This window comes from Haliotis cracherodii, unplaced genomic scaffold (genome assembly GCF_022045235.1).
Source record: "Haliotis cracherodii isolate W230 unplaced genomic scaffold, xgHalCrac1.p SCAF_3, whole genome shotgun sequence".
NCBI classification, from domain to species: domain Eukaryota; kingdom Metazoa; phylum Mollusca; class Gastropoda; order Lepetellida; family Haliotidae; genus Haliotis; species Haliotis cracherodii.
In genome coordinates, this window is record NW_027266286.1 from 18,308,248 (window position 1) to 18,332,218 (window position 23,971).

The following is a 23,971-nucleotide window of genomic DNA, read 5'->3' on the forward strand; positions in this document are numbered from 1 at the left end:
TGTGTTGAGTAGTTTTGGTGAGGAGTCTTGAATTTGATATATTTGATCTCTAGTCAACTATTGACAACAACTATTAAATTATCAAAAGTCAATGCCAGAGAATAACCAGTCTCGATTATCCGACTTAACCGATTCCACTTGGCGTAAAAGGCAAAATGTCGGTCAAACTTATGTGAATGGATCACTGAATTTTGTGATGACACCAGGTGTTCGAGAAAGGGTAAGCATATCCTGTCCTGCAAATAACTCAAACAAGACGCCCATAGGTGTATCGCTCTGCTGGATATTTATGCAATCATGACAAAATATATATTTGCATTGTACATGTATATAATACTGCAAATATTTTGACTATTTAAAATAGGTGGCATGACAGCATGAACGTGTATTTCTCAAGATACAAATGTAGCATAAAGATCTGAACCGTTTCCATGTTATGATCCAGGATCTAAGTTTACAGAGGCAAGGCAGGATCCCAGGGCGAATCCTATTGGCATAAATGTATTTTTCTCTTCATAACAAACAAATGTATACAATGTATCTGTTTATTATAGGCTGGGGATAATATCGGTTTGCATGTTATGGTCAAGGTTGTAACTCCTTTGGGAGTGCCAGACAGATGAACAGAAGGGCCAGACCTGATAGCATATGAGCATTCCTCTCATAATACTCAACAATTGTACATATGGTCATACGGTGGGGATCTTAACTGTGTCCATCTAGGGATGCTTCCAACCAAATATGGTTGATATCTGTCTCTTAGTTCCATAGCAGAAGTCGCTTAAAGCAAAATAGCCAAATTACCCCTATTTGGCCCCGCCCCTCAGCCCTTTGGGTGGTCACCCCTCCATTTGTACAATTTTGAATCCCAACTACCTAGGGATGCTTCCAGTCAAATTCCGTTAATTTCCAATTTGTGGTTCAGAAGAAGAAGTCGTTTGAATAAATTGACATACGGACGGGCGACGGACGCAACGGTATCCCATAAGCTCACCTTGGTCCTTCGGATCCGGTGAGCTAATAATACAGAGTATTTAAGGTATTTGTAGTAAATTTTAGTAAGTGTGGCATTTACTTGTTGTAAATGCTTTTGGGTCCGAGGTAATCGTCTGACTTCTGTCGAACAGTGTGATCGTAAGTGCAACTGTGACCGTATACACTGTTCCTGGTGACAGGGGCTGGATGTTGTAGTTTGTCTGTGAGGCAGGTACTGGAGATACTGGAGATCCTGGAGATCCCGGAGACCACGCTACCGTATAGCCGTAGGAGTATCCTCCAGCAGTGACATCTGTATTGGTCCAGCTGATATAGATATTGCCTGTTCCTATGGATGGTGTGTCTACGATGGCTGGTTTTAGTGAGTTAGCTGAAACAAATACATGTTCACAGAGATCACAGTACTGTGAGTCAACAGCCATGATCAATTGACACGGTCAACACTGTTGTCCATGTGCAATGAACAAATGGGCATGACGTGTGGGTTGTTGGGAAAGTGGCTATATGGTATGATCCTTTTATATTTGACGTTTTTGTTCCCTTCATTTGTAACAGTCCTTCAACTTCAAGTCCAGCAATAATATTTGAAACAAGGAAAAGAACTTTATCACTATCCCCCTCCATGGGGCACATTAGAATTTTGTTTGTTCATGTAGTAGCGAATATAAACTATCAAAATATTACTATAAAGCCCCACAAAGAAATCAGAAACTCATCAGAAAAAAATAATTAAATGTTAAATTGATACACACAAAAGGACCCGTCTCTTGAAAAATAACTCAAAACTCCATAAGTATCTCTTTGATAAGCTAACTTCAGTAGCTTCTGAGAAATCTTGTCCCTATTGCAGACACGACGCACCAAGTAAAAAAAACATGGATCAAGGGCCTTAACTATGTAAATAAAATACGGGACCAATTTTCTCAATCTTGACAAGTGTCTCTTAGACAAGCATGCAAACTTTCATTCGAGTAACGTCAGCAGTTTCTGAGTAAACCTTGCACACAATATGCACTAAGCTGAAGAGCGCGGATCAAGGGTCATAACTCTCTAAACAAATAAATGACGAGGCCAATTTTCGGAATCAATCGTGACAAGTATTTCTAAGATAAGCTTGCAAAGTTTCATTCATGTAACGTGAGGAGTTTCTGAGAAAAGTTTACCCCATTTCACACAGTATGCACTTAGTTGAAAAGCATGGAGCAAGGGCCATAACTCTGTAAATGATAACTGTACGACACCAATGTCCTACTCATTTGAGATCGTGATCAGTAACATCAGTGTGTAAAATTTCATTCTCTAACGTGAATAGATTTTTGGCGAAAAATTGTCCACATTGAGAAGCGGACTGACAGACGGACAAACTCAAAAGTCAGAACTATGACGACAGACGTTCCAACAACCCCTCCCCCACTTTTATGGTGGGGAATAATGATAACTGTTTGAATTAATGAGGTAAGTTGAGACTGTGCCAGTCAATACTCAATGAATAAAAATCGTTTACACAGCGACAGGACTTTACCTCGCTTTTTCATCGCTTTAACAATTTTGCATTGGAGCTTGCGTACACATTCAGTGTCAAAAAAGAAATGTTTGTTTAGGTAGTGATCTGAAAGGGCAATTGTATTTTGCTTATCACAAGATAAAGTAAAATCAGGCATTTAACTACGTCCAGTTAGATAATTACTGTCTGTACAATATGATGATGGTGATGGCTTATACATCCTATCTTTACTGAGGTACCTTTTCTCTGTTTGCCTTGTAATCTGTACATAGTCAGTGTTTAGGTCTGAGTTGTGGCACTGGACCTTGTTACTACATACTCCGCCAAAGACTTGCTAACTATTTGATACTTACTTTTAACACAAGGTGATGTATTTGGCCTATACCATCCATCCTTACAGAGGCACTTCTTGTCTGCTGTAGTCGGTACACACTCTATGTTTGAGTCTGAGGTGTCACACTGGGATGTCTCACCACATACACCGCCGAAGGCTTGTTCTGAAAGAAGCGTATCATAACAGTACAGAAATATCCTACGAACGGGGTAACGGTGATTTGTATTGTCACCAAATTAAAGCTTATTAAACAGTTATTATACAAACAAAAGAAAGAAAATAAACAAGACGCAAGAGAATAATAAGCTATATCCTTCTGTCAACGAAGTACAGATGCGTTTTTTCCATGTTACTACTTACTCCGGCACAAACTTGCTCTGAAAGTAATGCATACTATCAATACAGAAATATGTAGAAAAACCGTGTATTTCTTATAAAGGCTGAACGTGAGTCCTTCGTAGACAAGAGCTATTGAAAAACGTGCAACTTAGACACACGGGTGGAATGGTATGTGGTAGTGGATTTAACAATGTTATTGTGGCATTGCCAACTGTTTGAACATAACAGCTATATACATGTATTAATTTTAAACAATTCACTGTCTGTAAAGTGCTTGCTGACACATAACGACCAACATGACCTCGTTTGGATTAAATAATAGACATTTTGAGAATGTCAAGAGAAGAAAATCAAGTTATATCTTGTTGTACGACTTTATCTCATGACATCATGGACAACAACATTAGGGTGGAACTTAACTATTCGTTGTAAATGTCCTTTGGACCGAAGTAATTGTCTGACTCCTGTCGTACTGTGTGATGGTATGTGCAACTGTGACTGTATACTCTGTTCCTGGAGGGAGGGGCTGAATGTTGTAGTTCTTCTCTCGTGTAGAGGCAGTTCCTGGTGATCCTGGAGGTCTTGGAGACCACATTACCGTGTAGATGTAGGAGTACCCACCAGAGACATTTGTATTTATCCAGCTGATGTCAATATTCCCCGTTCCTATGGATGGTGGGTTCGTGATGACTGGTCGTAGTACACTGTCTGAAAGCAATCATGATCACATCGATTAGTGAAATAACTAACAACGTCGATAAATAACATCAACGGGGTTATTGTATAAGATGGCTTATTAATATATGCCTTAGATTATAAATAAAATGCCGTCATCTTTGTTTCCAACACAACTTCATAAAGTGCAAGTGTTGCCGTCCATCTTCCACTTGTGAAGATTCTGACATAAAATAATGCATTAAGAACGTCCCTCACTTGAAACGGACAGTGCAGTTTGATCATTCATCTGAACATTTTTGCAATTATTATGAATAAACGTTTGAAGAAGACGCGTATATGCATAGCGTATGAATATTATATAAAGAGATTGTGATTTGCTCGTGTGCTCTCTCCCTTCCCTCCACCCCCAGTCATTTAAAGTAAGATATTTTCGGCCCATAATATGATGCTAGATATATACAAAAGTTATATATGGCGCCACCCACCATATTTGTGAACTGTTACTTTTGGCACTTAATGATCACTATTATAACGAGATGTACGATTGTTATAAGCCGTATAGGTAAACCTCATGTGATGCAAAAGTTGTCCCAAAGCAACTTTGTCTTGTGTTCCAAAGTTTGCAGCCGAATTTGGGTTCATGAAACTATGGAAGCCTAATTCAGTCATACATCATCATATTTCGTATTTCTGATTCCCACACGTGAAATCAGGAAACTATGAATATGGTGGCGCTTAACTTTTGTGCATGTGTATAAATGGTCAATGTGTTTGTGGTCTACTTCACACGCTCTATGTTTTACTATTAATAAATGCTGTATGCGACTACTGTCCTACAATATTCTTCATGCACCAAGCTTAAGGATTCACTGTGTATGGCTGCTTAAATGGAAACTTTCCGACATCTTTCCACTTGGAACTTCGGATGGTTCCCTTCTCGTGAATCGCGTCAGTCGAGGTGCATTTAATCTAATGGTCACTCGCCTGTGATCTGAACATTGCATCTTATCAAGGAGATTATAAAAGGGTATAGTGATTTAGTTTGTGTTGTTAGTATGTGAACCTAACTAGTATTGTTAGGAATAATGTCGCATTCTAGTCCTGAGTAAAATCTCAGCGGCAAAAAACATTTCATAATAAAAAGTCTCTGCTTAATCGTGAATTTCTTTTAATCTCTGTCACGACCTTTCAGAGATTTTCCTTGCTCCTTCATGAGGTGAATGCTGAGTAAGTGCAAAGAGCATTAAAACAAAATTTTATTCACATTTTGCATTACCTATTTAACGATTGACACAATTTTTTAATGAAAAATGTTTTCTTCAGCATTACGCTGCATGGCATCTGGAAGATGAGAGAATATTTCCTCACTGACCTTTATATTATTTCTAAATCAGGTGGTTAAATCAGTCAAAGGAAATTGCCCATTTGACCTTTATTGAATTTGAACTCAGATCATCGATTTACATGAAGCTGAAGCTGATGTTTTGATTTTACCAATCCAAGCAGAAAAGATGAGTCATATGCACTTAGGAACAGATCAGTAAGAAATGGAGTACAATTGATGCCCAAATAATGCCTACTAAATGTCTAATCCCCAAATTTCATATCGATGTTATCATTGAGGAATTACAGTTTTTCACATATTGTTTTCTCAGTAAACTGCAGATGACTTTGCTGTCATTTTGACAAATTGTTCTGGACCTCTTTAACTAGGTCACATACTCGTTTAACGGGTCATTAGCACCCCAAGAACACGCATGCGCAATTAAGTACACAATGAACTAGGCATACGTTTGACGTCAAGGTCCGCCCTCCCATTCATCTTTCCTACAAACCACACCCCATTGTTTATGTTAACAGGGTTAACGGTTGAAAAGGTGAGAATTTATGGATGACCCTTGTCAGCAAGCTTACACTTAAGATCGAAAAGGGTTGTTGGATGGGAATGACGTGTAAGTTTCCTTTAGACCGAAACGGGGTGTTGGATCGTGCAGCGAGAGTCATTAGAGCGTGAGGCACGGTTACGATATAGCGAGACAGCGGTCGCGCTATAGCGCGGTAATTGAGCGATGGTAGATCTCGGACTGCGCCAGGTAGTGCCTGAGTCTCTACCACCGATACCTGGAAAGATTAGTTAAGTTTACGATGCCCGAAAATGCTGCTGAAAATCGGCAAAATTGAGAGACGGGGCGCCTGACGATCATCTGTGAGCATTGGCCATGTTTTTGACTCGGAGTATTTTTTTTGCGGCGACCGGTGGTCAACACCTCGATCGGTAATGGATCTGTGACACATCTTCCGGTAGCCCACCAGTGACCCAGTGAGGAAATCGGACAAATTTTGCAGTGCGCAAGTGTGGTATGGTCACCGGAGAATAGCCGAAAGGTCATCTGCCGGGAATCGGTCAATACTCGGACGATTAACCCAAGTAGTAAGGTGACCTACGGGAGTCCGGGTAAGCATCGAGCAGGCGCCGAGCGGGTATCCTTCGTCGGACACCGGGAATGTTGAAGTGCATGTTACGGAGTGTATATAATGGGCTGAATGGGATGAGCAGCAAAGAATGTCTTCAGGATGCCTGTCCCTCCATACACACTGAGACTGGCCTGGCTCCGTATGCAGTACGCTAGAGCCCGACACCATCACAACGTGATCCTGGAAGCGCTGGTACAACAACACGGTGCAAAAACGGCGAACACGAACTATGATAAGCCGGGCACTGAGCGGGCTTTTTGTATAGCGAGCAGGAAAACGAGCCGTGTTCTTCTGGTTTACATCGGACGGGCACCGTCCGGGTATCGGGAGCTTACCGGCCGATTCCAGCCAGATGACCAGTCAGTCACTATACGGTATAAGCCTACCATTTTTTCCAAAATCCTTCGGGTATATACCGATCATCTTTTGTTTTATGACTCCTGCACAGATGTGTCACAGAAACCATAGGTGAAACCCACAGGCTCCCCTACATCGTCCGGCGACCGTTGTATATGTGCCTGAGACATAAACTGCCGGCCTTTGTAGTATTTTGGAAGTGAATGTTTTCGTTTGACAAGAACTTCATGCCAGCAACCTGTGATAATCTGGAAAGATGCTCTTAAGAGTTCGGCGTCTTTCAATTAATCATCTACAGTACACATATTATCGCTCCTTATGCGGCCGACACGTGGTGACCTCTTTTCAAACCGCTGTTAATTCTACTACACGTCCTGACTGTGTGCTGCATGTTGATGACAATGTTGTTTTTAACATAAATATTTTTTTCCAGTCCAGTCATCCATTATAAAGGACATTCGGAAGTGAAATTCCTTTCTTTTAGCAAAATTGTTCAACTGTCATAAATTATATTCATGGTCTTATTCATATTCAGCAGAATGTCTCTTAGGATAGTTTGGTATTGTAGCTTGCTAACACATGTACTATTACAGGGGACGTATTGGTACAGTTCATGTTATGATTTTACAAACTAAAATATATAAATGTAGCAAAGACGGTTCGGGTGATCCTGGCACAGTCAGGCTGGTTAGCTCATTATTAGCTCAGCGCCTTTGTCCCCTCAACACGCAGCCTAGACAGCGAATTGAGGACTCTTCCAGGAAGCGCTGCGTAGTCCACCAAGAACCTTTCGGAGAATGTGAAGACTCCTTAACACTGCAGCCTTCTGAGGAATACATAAACATATTTTGGGTCGTACCATGGCTGGACCTCAATACGACAAGCATGCCGAAGACGATAATAGAAGGATCGACAGTTTCGAGTGGTAACTGGGAGTGGTCCTGAGCAGCGAACAGAAAGCTTTCTGTTTCACTTTTCAGGTCAGCTGATTTCATCCATGCGAGCATTATCTCTTTCTTCTTCTTCTTCTTCTTCTGACTTTAATTATGTGTTGGCACGTCCGATAATATCAACATTTTGCCTAGCAGTCAATGTTCCTGAAATGGCAGGTCACTGATCCACTGTTAACGTCATCACAAGTCAATAGCGTCTGTGTCTTCCTTGAGTGTTGAAAACTGTCTTACATCTCCTGCCCATCAGACAAATCAGAGAATGGATCATTGAGTGGTGCCCCACTCTTTTGGAAAAGCTAGAGCCAGGTGTGGCAGAGTTTCTTGTTGTGGTTGTCGCTGTTCGAGTCGTCAGTCCAACTCGTCCCATAAATGTTTTATTGGTTTAAATCCGACAATTGGTAGGGCCAAGGTAGGACATAAATGTTGTTGATCTGTAGAAGGGCAGCCTCGTGCTGTGAGGCCTAACGTTGTCGTTGTTCTGCCATTGTTTGAGATGGCTGCCATGATCTGTCACCACCAAGTCTGTCAGTCTGTCAGTCTCCTGTACGCAGTTTGCCGCAGAAACGTTAATTACGACGTCTATAAACACATGTTCCATCGTGCCAATGAAACGGAAAGCTGGACTCGTCTCTAAACCGTACATGTCTCCAACACAGCTGAGGCCATACTCTATGCACCTGATTCAACTGAGGTCGTCGTTGGCGATGTTTCTGTATCAAAACAATACCATGTTTCGCAGGCGGTTCCGAAACTGTCCGTTCTGTGACGATCCAGTGCGTTGGTAGTCCCACAGGTTCTACATGATCTCGGTCGGTCGCCTTTTGATCCATGTTGTTTATAGCGGTCTCACAGTCTTGTGATGGTGCTTAGGGGCACATTAAACGCCCTGGCAACGACCGATCTGTATTCCCCTGCTTCGAAGTGGCTGATAGCGTTGTTCCTCTTTGTTTCATTGTATGTGTGCTACAGTCGGCGAAATACAGTTGTAAGGCAATACGAATTTGCTATGTACCATTTGTTATATACCCGTGTGTTTTTAGGTGAACAATTGACTTGCCTTTGCATGTGTTTGTGACGGGTGCCACCGGTGGGGCAGGATACGCTCACGTTTTCGCGAACACCTGGTATCATTACTATTTGATAGTCATTCATAAACACATGCTCATCATATAGTCGGAATCGTACACTCGACTCTGCTTTATGCAGATATTTCTAGTGGATATGGAAAGGGTTTTGTCGCTTTAGTTATCTGAATGTTCTGGTGACTGCGTTTTTGTGACTGAAACTATAGGACTATGCTGGGGTCCACATATGACATTAGATTTACAAATGTTGTACCACTAAGTCGGCTATTTTTACTTTGAATACCGAATGTATCACTTTTGCGTGTCTTATGGATATAAATGAACAGACACATCTTGAAATATCCCGGGTTATATCAGACTTGATCCACCCGAAGTCACTAAATCCTACAATGTGCTGTCCTGCGCCACCGACCAGCGTTTTTTGCTTGGCTGTGGTGTAGTAGTATGTAATTATGTAGATATCATCAAGTGTATTTTGAGGTCACCTCTAAGTTTTAGTCTACCCTTCAATCTAACCTACTTCACTAATACAATAGCACAGTCACCCATGCGCTTGTCTTCTCTATTGTTCCTCTGGTCTCTATTGTTTAGCCCCAGCCCCTTACTTTCAGTGACAGGGTGCATTATGGGACTGGTCAGTTTAAATTCACATTTGTATTTGACTATGTATGGAGACAAGTTGTCGGTTCATCGCTGAAATAATTGAGTCAATTGTCACAGGTTAGTTTCTTTGAATTGTATATTGATGTGTTCTTATTTAGTGCTTCGAAGGGTTTGTTAAGGTGCATATGTATGGTTTAACTTCTTTTAATAATACTTATATTGTTAGGTGTGATAAATATATATCATATCAGTCATCGTATTCAGGTAAATTTAGTTAGGCTAAATTTGCTTAAATACTTTATGTTAGTATGTTCATAATAGATAATCTTAACTAGCATTTTCATGTTGATATTACTTAAGACTACTAGACTGGAGCTATTTACCTGTAAATTAAAGTTCTGCACCAAACTGCACATGTATGAATGTATGTCTGTATGATGAGGTGAGTAATTAGAATATATATTTTAAGGTTATTGTATATACCTAAGGATGTAAACATTGATGTAATATGTTACACTGTAATTATGTTATATATATTTTAATTTTATATTCAGGTGTGTCCCGGTAAAGCAAATGTCTGATGTTATGACATCATAGGGCACAGTGCCATACACCTGGTGAGGACATTTATATTTTGTATGTATTTATAGTGATATGTACTGAAATTGTGTTTTATGTATTAATGCATTTATCATCATTCTCCTATTATTGATAAACTATGTTTGTCAATTTATTATATGATAAATCTCCTGTAATATTTAGAGTACAGTAGGACAAAGCTAATCATGCTAATTACGATTGATCATAACAATGTATATGATCATATATAAGATTCTAATATTTGTTAATGATTTATTTGCATGTGTACGTATTGTGCATATTTTAACTCTGTATTTATTTTCACAGGGCCTGTTTATTTATGTATTAAAACAACTGGCATCCACAAATCAACCTGCGTTTAGTGATTCATTCACGTAAACCACTCCGGTTACAGTGGCATGTGCGACTTCTTCAACTAAACAGATGTCCAAAACTAAGTGTACCAAAAGTTTGAAAGATTATGAAAGAAAAACAAAAACTCAATATGTATATGTCAAGATTATCCAATATATGTTCGATGGGGTTTTAGCATGAGAACTTGCCGGCCATAGTAAAACGTGAACGTTCGCGTTGTTCAGTAAGTTCTGTGTGAGCCTTGCCTTTTTGTGGTTTCGCATTGTCTTTCTGGAATAAATGTGTGCAGAACGGGTATCAAAATTTCATCCGATATCTTTGGGCATTCGCGTTTCGTATTATTAAAGAGCCTCGTTTTTACAACGATTTGACGGTAAACGTTCACCTTCTCGTCTGTGTACTCGCTGCCGACTATCATTTCTGTACAAGCAATTTCTACTTTCATCAGAGAACATGACGCGATACTTGCCATTCCAAAAAAAGCTAACGCTATATTCTCTATATTCCCATATCAAGATGTAATTGTAAGATGGCAGTTTATAGTCTGGTTAGTGTACTGAAACTCAGCAAGGTAAACTGAGAACCTTAAGGACCACCACATTTAAAAACAACTGTTGGCACGGTTGAAAAACTGTAAAGTAAAAAGTAAATGATGATAAAAAGAATTTAAAGTACGATCTATTAACCCATATTTCCCGAAATAGTGGCTTTCCGCTCAGTGACATGAGACAATACCTTGAAATACCTTCGTTTTCGAAGTTTTGTTAAATAACACGTGCAAAATTCATTGGATATGTTTGAAATTGTTAACAGACCAGTCACAAACTAATTGATATTTAGTGGATCGTCATACAAAACTATTTACTAAGAAACAATCACCTACTAGCTATAGCTGGCGATAAGGGATCGCATATAAGACATTAGTATTAAGTCTTTATGTTAATCGTGTCTTCATTATACGGACAGTGGTAGGCGTCGACCAAAAATGTGACCGGGAATCCCGGGAGACGATGCCACCCCGGCCGTGTGTCTCTCCCTTTACAAAAAGTACAAGTACACAGTTTTATACATGATAGTGAATGCATTTACAGAAGTACGTATTACATTCTGATGTACGTATTCTGACAATATAAGCAAAGGGTATGATACAATTTCATTTGAACGGACATGAATAAATTGACTTTACCTGAATGACATTTATGCTTGTCTACCTATAGTGAAGCTGAGACTTAACATGCATGACAGATGGCATGTCGCTTTGGGCGTCAATCAGCAATCTGTCATTACAAATGATGAACACCGTCACAAAGAACAGACAGGCCAATCTGTGATACTTAATCATCGGGGACGGTCGGGTAGCCTAGAGGTTAAAGCGTTCGCTCGTCACGCCGAAGACCCGGGTTCGATTCCCGACATGGGCACAATGTGTGAAGCTCATTTCTGGTGTTCCCCGCCGTGATATTGCTGGGATATTGCTAAAAGCGGCGTAAAACCATACTCACTCACTCACTCTGACAATACTTTTAGTGTGTGACGTCAGTGCGCCAACTGTGCGACGAAAAGGTTTTACTTTAATGATTTTATTTCAAACTTTATGTTTCTTTATGCTTTTATTTTATGTAAATATGTATGTACATTTTATAAACGTATACACGTAAAAGTAGCTGCACGGCAGTATCGTTAGAAAGCTCTGAATATCAATAACATTACAGTAACCTCACCAGGAGCATTTCGTAGTTGTCACATGCGATTGAATTGGATAGAAAGTGGTTTCTAATGACGAACGTTTTTCGTAATCTTATTTAAACATCGTGATTGGTCCACATCAAGCACATGACCTAAGGCAGCCAATCATATTGGCAATTTCGTGTATGATATATTTCAGATTTAGACGGAAGTCTTTGGTTATTTTGAACGTGTTAAGCAGGAAACCTATGTTTAAAATATGGCACTACGGGCACATATAGTGCTAGGATACGACCTGTCGCATAGATTTTTCAAGCATATATTTTGGAATTAAAAATCGTGCCTGAGCCTTAAATTCAAGGCCACAAATGTCGTTTGACACGATCGCACGAAAAGATGGAAATAGTAACTTGTTAAGTTTGACAATGTTTGTTGATTTTATTTACATATGTGAATTACTTTCTTAAATTTATTTGCGATTTGCTTGAAACGTCTTTATATTGCTCTTTGACGTGTACGGTATGAATCCGTTGTCAAAGCATGTGTCCTAGATTATTTTTTCAACAACATTGCGGGAATAGTAATCATAATGTATAAAATAAAATAAATTAAAATGAAATATGTATTTTTTTACCCTGTTTCTCCAAGCAATCTCAGTGTTGTGATTCATTTACCATGTTTACAGCTTATAATAAACTGCTGGTCGTAAATATCATCCGGAGAACAAATCTGTCGGTCTTGGGCATAGGGGCCGATGTCTGTTTCGAACACTGAGTCTCAAGATAGTTGTGAATGAAGATACAAATAAGTAATACAATCCAAACGTTACACGTTTGATGATCGAGTTGATCGAATTTTAATTTTATCAAAGCAGTAATTGTTACAATGTGTGAAGCCCAGTTTTGACGTCCCCGACGTGATATTGCTAGAACATTGCTAAAAGCGACGTAATACCATACCCACTAACTCCTTCCAGTAATCAATGGATATGTTCTTTTCAAATGTAAGGAGGATGTTTTACATAAAGTAATTGAATGCATGATGTTCAGTAATAATAAGAATAGTAAGGCTGTTTGCCTATTGCCGATGCTGTGAATATGTCGTGGGGTGTAATTTCGTTTGTCTGCTATTTCGTTGCCGGTGTCACTAAATATATTAGCCCCCAGAATAAAATCTCCTCCCGGCGAATTTATACCGTTACAGTTCTGCCCCTCTCGAAATATACTCTCCCCCGCCCTACGAAATTAACCCCCCCCCTTCCCATATTTCCTCCCCCGGTCGTTTTATAAATACTTGTGTTTGGCTTGTGTTGGGTCCGACTTGGCCTGGACTGTCAAAATCCACTTAAAACACACAGATGTATCATTATATGTGTTTACATCTATAGACAAGCCAAACACTTCTGATAGAGACGATGTTGAGATATGAAGAATGTTTAGTAACTTTAGAAGTTCTAGGACAGTTATTTACACGTGTCGTGTCAGCCCTATGACATTCGCGATTGTCCACTCCCAGAAGACATCCTGTGTTGGTTTAACGGAGGCGCTCGTGGATAATTATTTTGACAGTTTTTAAGTAGTTAGTGTTAAAACCGAATGTTTGCGAGGATTAATATAATAAGATTTCTGAATTCAGTTACAACAGTAACCGTACATGTATTTGTTACTTTAAGTCATTTCATTCAAATTTGTTTGGTATGATATATGTCTTGTAATTATTTTAGGATGGAAGGTACAGTTACCAAATAAAATATGCTGAAATATCAATTCAATATGACCATATTTCATAATCTATTTTTTAAAGTAACTCTCCTTACATTAAAGATAACTATATGTATTTCAAGAATATAGTACTTAAAGACATTGCAACAAACCGAATAATCAGGGGGGAGACTTTATACTGAGGGGGGCGCGAAATATATCCGCCCGGGGGAGATTTTATTTCAGAACAGACTCCCCTGGACAGAATCTGTACCGTATAAAATCTCTGGGGGGAGAATTTGTACGGGGGAGAGTTTATACCGTGACACCGGTTCAACAATTTTATGCACCCGATTTATACTTTTTTATGTAACCACGTGCAGTCCATGTGTTGACAAACTGCCATGCCTTGCCTTTGATGATGAAATAATAGACTGCCATAAAATCGTCTTGAATGACTACCGGAGACGTCTTCGTCTTCTTTTCAATGTGTTTATAAGATCCTTGTTCACAGTGAAAACAGTAGAGTTCGCACAGACATATGTAATATACTTTTATAATTTTTGTAACTTGAAGTTTACACGATATACGGCTTTTCCATTGGACGAGAGGTCTGTTACATGACCGCGAAATTGACGTTCATAAGTGTATGAACGACACAATTTGACGTTCATACGTTTTTCACGAGACCGTGTTCTTGAAATGACGTAAAGACTGACGGACTAGTTCCACATTCCTGGGGAAACCCCTGGGAATTCCCTAACACGAAAACATACATAAGCGTTCTTTCTGATCATTTAGAACCTACATTCTTGGTATCAGCGTTTCAGTATACATTGAGAAATGTCAGAGAGCGTGACTGCATGATTGTTCACGAATATCCTCGCTACGGCCTATCCTTATGAACAAACGAAGAAATGCACATCTAAACTATCGTAGTATCGACTCGATTCGTGTCTAGGCTGACACTGACCATCTCCAGCAATCTATGAATTTACCTTAGTGTCTGTTTGACGCATCTTTATTCACCTTTCAATGATCGGCCAGTTGATCAATCATGAAGAATACATGTAACCGCCACAGGTTCATTAACAACTTCGGAAATCTCTCCCGTCACGTTTATCGTGTCGGCCATTTTGACGTCTTGTACTTGATATAAATGCATTACGACGCGCTGTCATTGTGACTGACTTACTGAGGTAGTTCTTTACAGAACTTTCTCATCTAATGAGGATATGATTTGAACACATGTGCTGCGTAAGATGTTTATGAAGAGCAAGTTGTGCATCCTTACGCTCATGTCACCTCTCTTTTTGAGTAACTATTTTACTCCACGATATAGCTGGTTGTTTGTATGGCTGTCAGTGTAAACATGAAGTCACACGTACTAAATAAAATTGTGTTTAGATCTTGGCCTCCACCTTTTGTTGTCAGAAATTGTGATGAAAAATTATAAGAATTGACTTTCACTTTGTTTGAGTTCATTGGAGTATGAACCTTCATAGAATGATGGCCAAACTGTATGAACGTCGGAGCTTGCGAAGTCAACTCTTATAATCTTTTCTTAAGTAAATGTCTATTTCTTATTGTTCAAATTTGAAGAACCTCAGTATGTCTGGACGATACTTCTGGCATAAGGGTTTGTTGGTGTAACGTACTGGGTTGGGGTCATGATTGTAGTCAGAAGACATTTAAAAAAGCAAATTTAATGGCCCCCTCAAACTAAAAATGATCAAGATGTGTGTGCATGTATATATTTTCACCACCAACAAATGAACATATAATCTACCTCAGTCCGCAAGCTAACATAGAATCTCATGACAGCAGCCAATCAGGATCGTCTTTACATTATTCATATACCTAGGCCACATGGCCAAGAGTACAATACATACGATAAAACATTTGCACATGCACAGGTGGGAAATATGTTAAACTTCTCAATACAATATTAATGTAAGCATTACACAGGCAGATTTTTTTTGAAATATACATCAAAATAATTAATGATCTGAACAGTTTTTGTTGCTAATAGTTGATTGAATTTTACTCATGTTGGATACATGTAATAGCAGCTTGAGATGTAGAGCTTTCTGTTTTCTATATAATAAAAGGAGATGCTTTTCACCTTCAAGTATATTATGATTACATGCTTAAGTAAATCAGTACTGATTTTGTCATTGTGACGAAACTGTTAAATACCTAACAAATGGCTCAGACAACGGACTTTACATAATATGCGGATAAGATCTTTATTTGGACATAACTCCACATTATATTTCTCTAGATCTGGTTCGAGTACAGACTTAGAATAATGTAGAATAATGGTTTAGAAATGAAGAAGAAATAATTTTAGCATGTCAATTCTGAATCTCTATGTCATACAAAATATTGTATACAGTTGTATATATTTCCACTCCTGTGCGATCCTAACATATGTAAATTCAGTTTCCAATAGCCGTAACGACACCCAAACCATGAATAAGCGTGGACGTGAAAACGCGACAAACGACAAAATGTCGAAATCTCGCGTTTTTCAAAAGTGTGGGAACACCAAATGTCGTATATTTGCTATCTTCTACTTTTAGAACCAAGTTATCGAACCTGCGAAACGCGATATATATGTTTTTGTCTGACAATCACAAATAGATAACTTTTAGAAAGGTGGTCCTGCATTAGCGTCATTTCTAATTTCCCAGCGTGTTTATCTATATTTCTGTCGGGAATAATGTGAGGGACAATACGTTTGCTCAATACACTATAATATTCCGATGCTGAATTACATTTTGATTTTGATTGACATTTTGATGGTATTTTAATGTCTTAACTTCATCATCATCATCACATTGGAGATTTAACGTGCGCTTTCCGGCTCTTAGAGTATGTCGCACACGGGGTTGCACTTATACTATAAGGGGAAAAAAGCGTAATGAATAAGTAAAGAAGAGAAACCCCCCAAAAACGTTTACAGTACTTACTCTAAAAAAATAGGCTAGTGGGGAGGGGGGTGGCTGGGTGGATATGGGTAATAAAAAGGTATTCAATTATATGGAAAGTTTGGGCTTGGGTTGGAGGGGTGGGGTCAAGCGTGGTAAGGCATGGCGTCGGCTGGAGAGCATGGTGTCTAGCGGCGATATCCTCCCAGAAGTCTCATTGCTACGGGCTCTTCCCTAGGGTTCGGCGCCTTGAAGAGGTTCTTGGTGAGGAGGGCGGCGGAGTGGGCGACGAAGTGCTTGTTAGCCTTGAGATCGCAATCAACGAAAAAGTGAGAGAGATCTTTGAAACTAGAGACCTCGTGCTCAAACTTTTCCTTCCCCATACACTGAATAAGTATAAGTGGGGATCCGGAGGTGTTGGGTGAAGGGTAGGTCTCAATGTGGTCTGCATTGAGGTTGGTGTGGGACTTGTAGTACCGCAATATTACCTCCGCCTTGTCCAGTAGCGTGGCTCTGAGGATCCCGGATGGTCTGGGTCTGGCCGTCGCTTAGGGAGAGGGGCTCTGGTGGGATGGTCTGCATGCAGCTGTCGCTCATGGTGTTCGGCGAGGTCTGGCATTCTGTTGACGGATCGGTGGTGGTTGGTCGGGAGGCTGGTTCGGGAGAGGGGATGTCTCTCCTCTTCCTCTTCTTTCTCCCGTCACCCTTACCCTCAGGAGAGCGGAAGGGCTCCTCCCCTCTGGATTCGAAGGGAGCGAGTTCCATCACTGCTACTGGGGGCAGAGGGGTGGCAGGAAGGGCCTCCTCTATCTCTATGTCGAAGACTGGAGTGGATCCCGACTTCTTCTTTCTTGGAGGCCTGGCCTTCTGCACCGGGCGGGGTGCAGGAAGGGTAGGGGCCGGTGTGGGTTCAACTTAGGGCTTGGGCTTAGCCGGAGCATTGGAGAGGAGATGGAGAGGTTTTTGACTTGGAGGAACTTCCCAACCCGGTAAGCCAACAGGGGCTCCAGGATGGGAACAAGCTCCCTTAGCAGAGACTTGGCGAGTTCTCACATGTTTGAGGCGTAGAGCGAGCTTGGATGGACACGTCAAGTTGAATGCCCGAACCGACTTATCTTGGTTTCTTTGAACATATCTATTTTACAATTATTGGATGGAACATGGTGTTTTATATTTTATGGTTTAAGGGTAAAATCAGCATAAAAATAATGTATAAGTCATAAAAAGGTTGTTAAAAATATTGATGGTTGGTGGCAGTATTCTAACGTTTGTGGTTTTAAGCGAATGTCAAATAGATTGACATTTAGTTTTGTTTATCTATAAGTTCATATGACTTTCATAACGTCAGAGTTATGTAAAGTATAATGCTGGATCAAGTTGGTTGGTTGGTTTGTTGTTTAACTCCGCTCTCAGTAATATTCCAGCTATATGACGGCGGTCTGTAAGTAATCGAGTCTGGGCCAGACAATCCAGTGATTGATATCATGAGCATCGATCCACGCAATTGAGATCGATGACATGCATCAACCAAGTCAGCGAGCCTGACCACCCGATCCCGTTAGTCGCCTTTAACGACAAGCATAGTCACCTTTTAGGACAAGCATGGGTCTGGATCAAGAGTATTGCCTCATTCTGGATCCAGGATGAAAGTTGTTTATCACCTGACCACAATTCTTAGCTTCTCATTGGCTTATTTAAAAACTGAGATAGTCTTCTTTGCATCAATCTAACCACGTCACAATCACAGCACAGCACATGAGGCAACAACAAGATGGCAGCCGGGTTAAACAGGTCAGTTAAATACTTAAACACTTAATTATGTTTAGCTTCATTAGTTCTTTTATATGTCCATTAACTATGTTTTTTCTTAAAATTTAATGTTATTTAGTATCTCGTTAAATATGATAATGTTGAAAAATGTATTTAAGTACTCGTATCTAAAGTATCTGATGTTGGTCAACTAAGTCAAAGTTTAAGTCTATTTGGTAATGTAGAAAGTTGCAACACATGTTCTGATTAGAGTTAAAAATAATTATTAAACGTCAGCTTTTGTCAGTTGGCTGTGTGCATATATATCAAATGGTCTTGTTTGAATTGTGTGAGTGGAGACCATGAGTGATGGTGAATGCATTGTCACAATGTTGTATGATGGTGTTTGTAAATTACAAACAATCTATGGTCATCGAGCAATCGGCAAAACGTTGTATTTGGCGGGAGATTGTCTCCCTTGGCGTGATAACATATGTCATGACTAAATGATAAATTTGTAACAATTTACATGTGTTGTAAGATACCATAGTACCAATATATTTTGTATGTAAGCCTCTTGTGATATTTATGTATAATTGATATAATTTATGGCCGTTACTATTATGTTGTAATTGATTCAGGGCCATTTTTTCATTTCTCTATCTCTAAATCTGAATAAAACCGATCACAACCCCACAGCGAGTCATGTTTCACCCTTGGGGTTTAACCAGATGTAACAATTTAACCATGTTACCAATCATTTTAATGGTTTTCAAGTCCACATTGTTAAACGAAAATGACATCATATACACTCTTCAAAAAAGAAAGGCACAGGTACCGTGTAGTTCATTGAACCTGACTACACATAAAATCCGGTATATATAATGAATATATGTTATTGGAAAATGTTGGTGGCCTGATATTCGACAAACGGTGCATCAAAACGCAGCCATTGTCGATTTACAATGTCTTAAACGGCATTGTCTTCACACTTGTTAAAATATGTCATGGAGGAAAACAGTAAAGCAAAATGTACAATGCAAGTTATGGCATTCGTAACTCGTGGTAGTGGCTATAAAAAGGCAAGTACAAGCCAATAATCTGTCATTCAATTGTCAACATTTTTCAAATTCGAAAATAACGAGACTCAGCGCTGCCGATCGGAACATCGCAACAGGACGTCTTCTGTTGCGCGCCTCGTCAACGTCCACCACAGAACCATTTGCCCTGGACGTTGAGATCTCCAGATCTCAACCCAATCTAACACCTCTGGGATGAACTCAATCGACGTGTACGTCAACGTCAGAACACATCACAGACACTCCCACAACTGGCCAACGCCTTACAAGCAGAATGGCACAGAATTCCGCAGGACAGAATTCACAGACTTATCCAGTCAGAGCCGTGATTGCTGGCCGGGGCGGTCACACAAGATACTGAGTTCAGTGCTGCCTTGTGATATGACAATGAACAGTTGTTCAATACTATACAACGACAACATGCGACTATCGAGCTTCAAAATTTTATATTTGTATCTATGATATTAAACTTAATATATCGATTTTATCAGGTACAATAACTTTACTAAAAATCAACCTCTGCGTTCCTGTTTTTGGAGAGTGTATATAAATAAAGGAATATTATAGGGGAGTGTCATAACGGACTAGAGCCTAGAGGAATTAAATTTATATATATTTTTTAATTACCCACTCGGTATTCGTTCCCTCTTTTATTGTTGTGGCATGTTTCCATACGAACCTGTTACTTCCTGTTACTGTTACGAACCTGTTACATTCTGGTACAGTCGTTTACTAATATTGTAGACGTTATGTGTTAAACATTAATAAGACAAGAAAACTGTACAAGTTGTTGAAAATTAAAACTCTTTCCAAGATGTCAATATCAATATATCGGTTGTTTTTGTTTGTTTGTTTGTTCAGTTGTTTGGTACTTTTTTCTTTATCTTTGTTTCTTTTTTAGGGGTGGGGGTGGGGGGGGGGGGGGGGGGGGGGTATTTTAAAGATTCATGAACATTAATTACACTTTTGTATCTGCAACATACATGTCACCAAAGCCATGAAAACTACAGATACATTACACCTTTGCATGTGTCATTATTCAAAATTAATTTTAATTAAAACACTAGTATCTCATTTTCCTGTCATTATGAAGCTTCAGTGTTGCGGGAAATTTGAATTTAGTAACATACCTGAAAACAAGTAATGAAACTGTTGGTAACGTATTTGTTGAACAAAACCTTTTCAGGAACATTTTGTATAAATATAAAAGTTCATAGGGGCTGTCAATCAAGGCTAGAGGCGAAAAGAAACCACGAATATCACAGTGAAACGATGCGGATCAAATATGTCGGGGAGAAGGCGGCTGTTTGAATGACTTGGTCTGTTAAGCTAGATTCAATCATCAGTTCCCTTAGAAGTTCGATAGATGCGAGTTAGAAAGTTAATCCGAAGACATGCAATTTGGGGACTGTGGCCTAACTGTTTTACATTCATTGGGGAAATGAATGCAATAACACATGCCCAATTCAGCTTATCAAAAAGACGGAATTTAAATGTTTGAGAATAAATGTTTACATCTTTTTTTATATTTCGGTATGTTTGATGTTCTTTCGTTCAAAAACCAAATTGCGACAAACACCATTCAGATTCACTTTTTTCTATGACTAATTCCGACAAACGAATTTGTTTTTTCATAACCAGGCAAAAAGACCAACACTGTAATGATATATAATTGCTGTTATGGGTGTATCAGACTTCTTAAAATCAGTTAGGTATCAGTGAAATACTATCATGAAAGTGCAAGGAACTACAATATACTCGTCTATTGAGAAGACAACATTTGCACAGCTGCAATTTAACTAACGCTCTTCGGCTCCAGTGGTGATCTGACACCTATCAACGCTGAAGGTATCAGTTATGCTTTGCTAAGCTTTTTTCAAATAGAACTAATACCACACATTGGGCATTGCTCATTTGGCACTGATGTGTTTCAAAGCAATATATTACAAACTGACGACGGACAATCCAACCAAGTTGAAGATATGGTAAAGACAGGGACTGATATACGTGTAACTCAAATAAGATACATGTACTTACTGTTTGCACAAGATGATGATGATGATGATGGCCTATACATCCCACCCTGACAGAGGCATCTATCATCTGGTTGTCCTGTTATCTGAACACACACTTTGTTCAGGTTGGAGTTGTCGCACTGGATCGTGTTATTGCATATTCCGCCAAAGACTTGCTCTGAAAATTATGCGTGATGTCAATATAGCTGCGTGTGAAAAGAAACAGTGTATTTGAAATAACAGCTGACTCTCAGTAACAGGAACTGTTGAAAAAAAGTATAAGGTAGTATACGTGTGTAAATGATGTTTGGTAATAATGTTACCATTGTAGTTGTGGTAAGTCTTGGAAACTCTGTTACTGAAATATCAATGAAATAGCTGTATTCCCTGGTTGTGATTCAACGACTGACAATGCTGTAGCGACCAACTTAGTTCGTTATTGTACTTGGTCAGGTGGGATGAAGTACTACAGCAATAGATAACAGTTTAAAAATACAATTTTGCTAATACCCGCCATCAAACAGGGTTTGAAAACATATGCGTAGATGTGTCCTCTTTTATTCTACTTTAAAAGACGAGAGGCAATAGGAATATTTACTTGGTTTAGATGCAGTGGTGGGTTAAAATATATATTGTCAATGCAACATAACCAATCTAGATTATCCACCGAAACAGATTCCATTTGGAGTCAGGGCCAAAGTAGCTGTGAACATTTAATGAATAGACTACGGAAAATCACTGACACCAGGTGTTCGCGAAAAGGGTAAGCATTTTCCTGCCCTACCAGCAGTACCCGCCATTCACCCAATGTACATTAAATAAGTGGTATTTATTGCCTGATGCCGCATAGGGAGACTCCTGCCATGCGACGGCGGCCTGAAAACACTCCAGACAATGTCGGCTTTATGGAGGAGAAAAAAACATTGTGTATGTATGTCTCGTTGCGAGAAAACGTGGATCTCATACCATTCAATGACAAACAACAACAACTGAAGAGATAAAAACTTAGCTACTTGTTGTAAATGTTTTTTGGTCCGAGGTAATCGTCTGACTCCTGCCGTACTGTGTGATGGTAAGTGCTACTGTGACTGTATACTCTGTTCCTGGAGACAGGGGCTGGATGGTGTAGGTCGTCTGTTGTGTAGAGGCATTTCCTGGTGATCCAGTAGATCCTTGAATCCACACTACCATGTAGTTGAATGCGTACCTTCCAGTGACGTTTGTATTTGTCCAGCTGATGCCAATATTGTCTTTTCCTATGGATGATGTGTATGTGATGACTGGCTTTAGTGTGGTAGCTGGAAAAAAAATTTCACGGAAATGAATGTTTGCTTAAACGAACACATCTTATAATTAAATGTCTTTGTTGATGTTCGTTGACAGAATTTCACCAGTGACACTGACTTATCGTTCGCTCTGTCCAGTTGTATTTTGTGTTCGCAGTACTACAACATGATGCGACAGAAGTGCTTATCTGTTAATATTATTGATCAATAAAATTACAAGCAAAATAGTGGCTTGCTTTACTTGTACATGTGTTAGCGTCATTCCAAAAAGGTGCTTCCATGAAGGAAATTGAAAGTGATCGTGAACAGGTTTGATGTAGAGGCCATATTTTGCATATTCACCAATAGATACTTACAGCGATTAGATAGTGTCCCTGTTTCTACATTACTGGAAGTACCAGATTCCTTTTTTAATGTATGCAATTGACAAAACAAGCCTATTATTTAGGGAGGCTAGGATCGGGTTGTCAAAGTTTTATTGCGGATGAAGAGCCAGCATTTACTCAAACGCGTCATCTTTTCACTTTGTAAGTATTGCATGTCCGTCGTTTGGTGTCATGATCAGATGTACAGGTATGCAGAATTTTCAAGGCACATCTTGCACAGTGACTGTATTCATATTTAAGTGGAATATGTTTGGTTCCCAAATAGTCATATCTATGAACTAAAGAACACAGTTACTTTTCGTTAACATCTGTCACAATTTAGACGCAGGAATACGTAGAATATGAATAATGAAACTGTCCCCAAAGTATACTCAGTATATAAATTTGATTCCAAAGGAGATACAAGTAATTGTGATTCATTTCTTAAAGGCTCACTTTCCATTATCACCGTACCTTAACATAAACGCTATCAAATGTTTTAATGAGTCGCACATGGAAAACAATTTTCATATCTTTTAACTGACACATGGTAACTATGTTTCGTTCCTAACAGAAGTACTATTACACTGAGCAACAATGATTTCAATATGGCCCATGTTCATATCTATGATGTTGTACAAATTCATGAAAATAGTTTGCATTTGGAGATTTTGGTGGACGTTGGCAGTTTAGCTTAATTTATTGGTACATGTACATACACATAATATGTGACTGTAGTCAACGATTATTTGTTGAGATATTTCCACATTCTAAATCTGTCTCATAATAATATGGTAATTCTCATTGGTGAGTGACTGAGTCACTGCGGGGATACCACAAATGGGCACAACACATTGTAGCCATGTGGGCCTTCGGAGTG

At 39.3% G+C, this 23,971-nt stretch overlaps 1 protein-coding gene across 1 annotated transcript in view; it reads right to left on the minus strand.

The window, feature by feature from the left end:
• LOC139475265 (receptor-type tyrosine-protein phosphatase H-like) overlaps positions 1 to 23,971 on the minus strand; it is an 89,110-nt gene that overhangs the window by 41,842 nt on the left and 23,297 nt on the right. Inside the window, exons 5-9 of the mRNA XM_071258499.1 lie at positions 22,454 to 22,738; positions 21,463 to 21,618; positions 3,594 to 3,881; positions 2,854 to 2,997; positions 1,076 to 1,366 (exon numbers count right to left, since the gene is read on the minus strand). Of these exons, the coding sequence (XP_071114600.1) occupies positions 1,076 to 1,366; positions 2,854 to 2,997; positions 3,594 to 3,881; positions 21,463 to 21,618; positions 22,454 to 22,738 (1,164 nt within the window). The remainder of the gene's footprint in view (positions 1 to 1,075; positions 1,367 to 2,853; positions 2,998 to 3,593; positions 3,882 to 21,462; positions 21,619 to 22,453; positions 22,739 to 23,971) is intronic.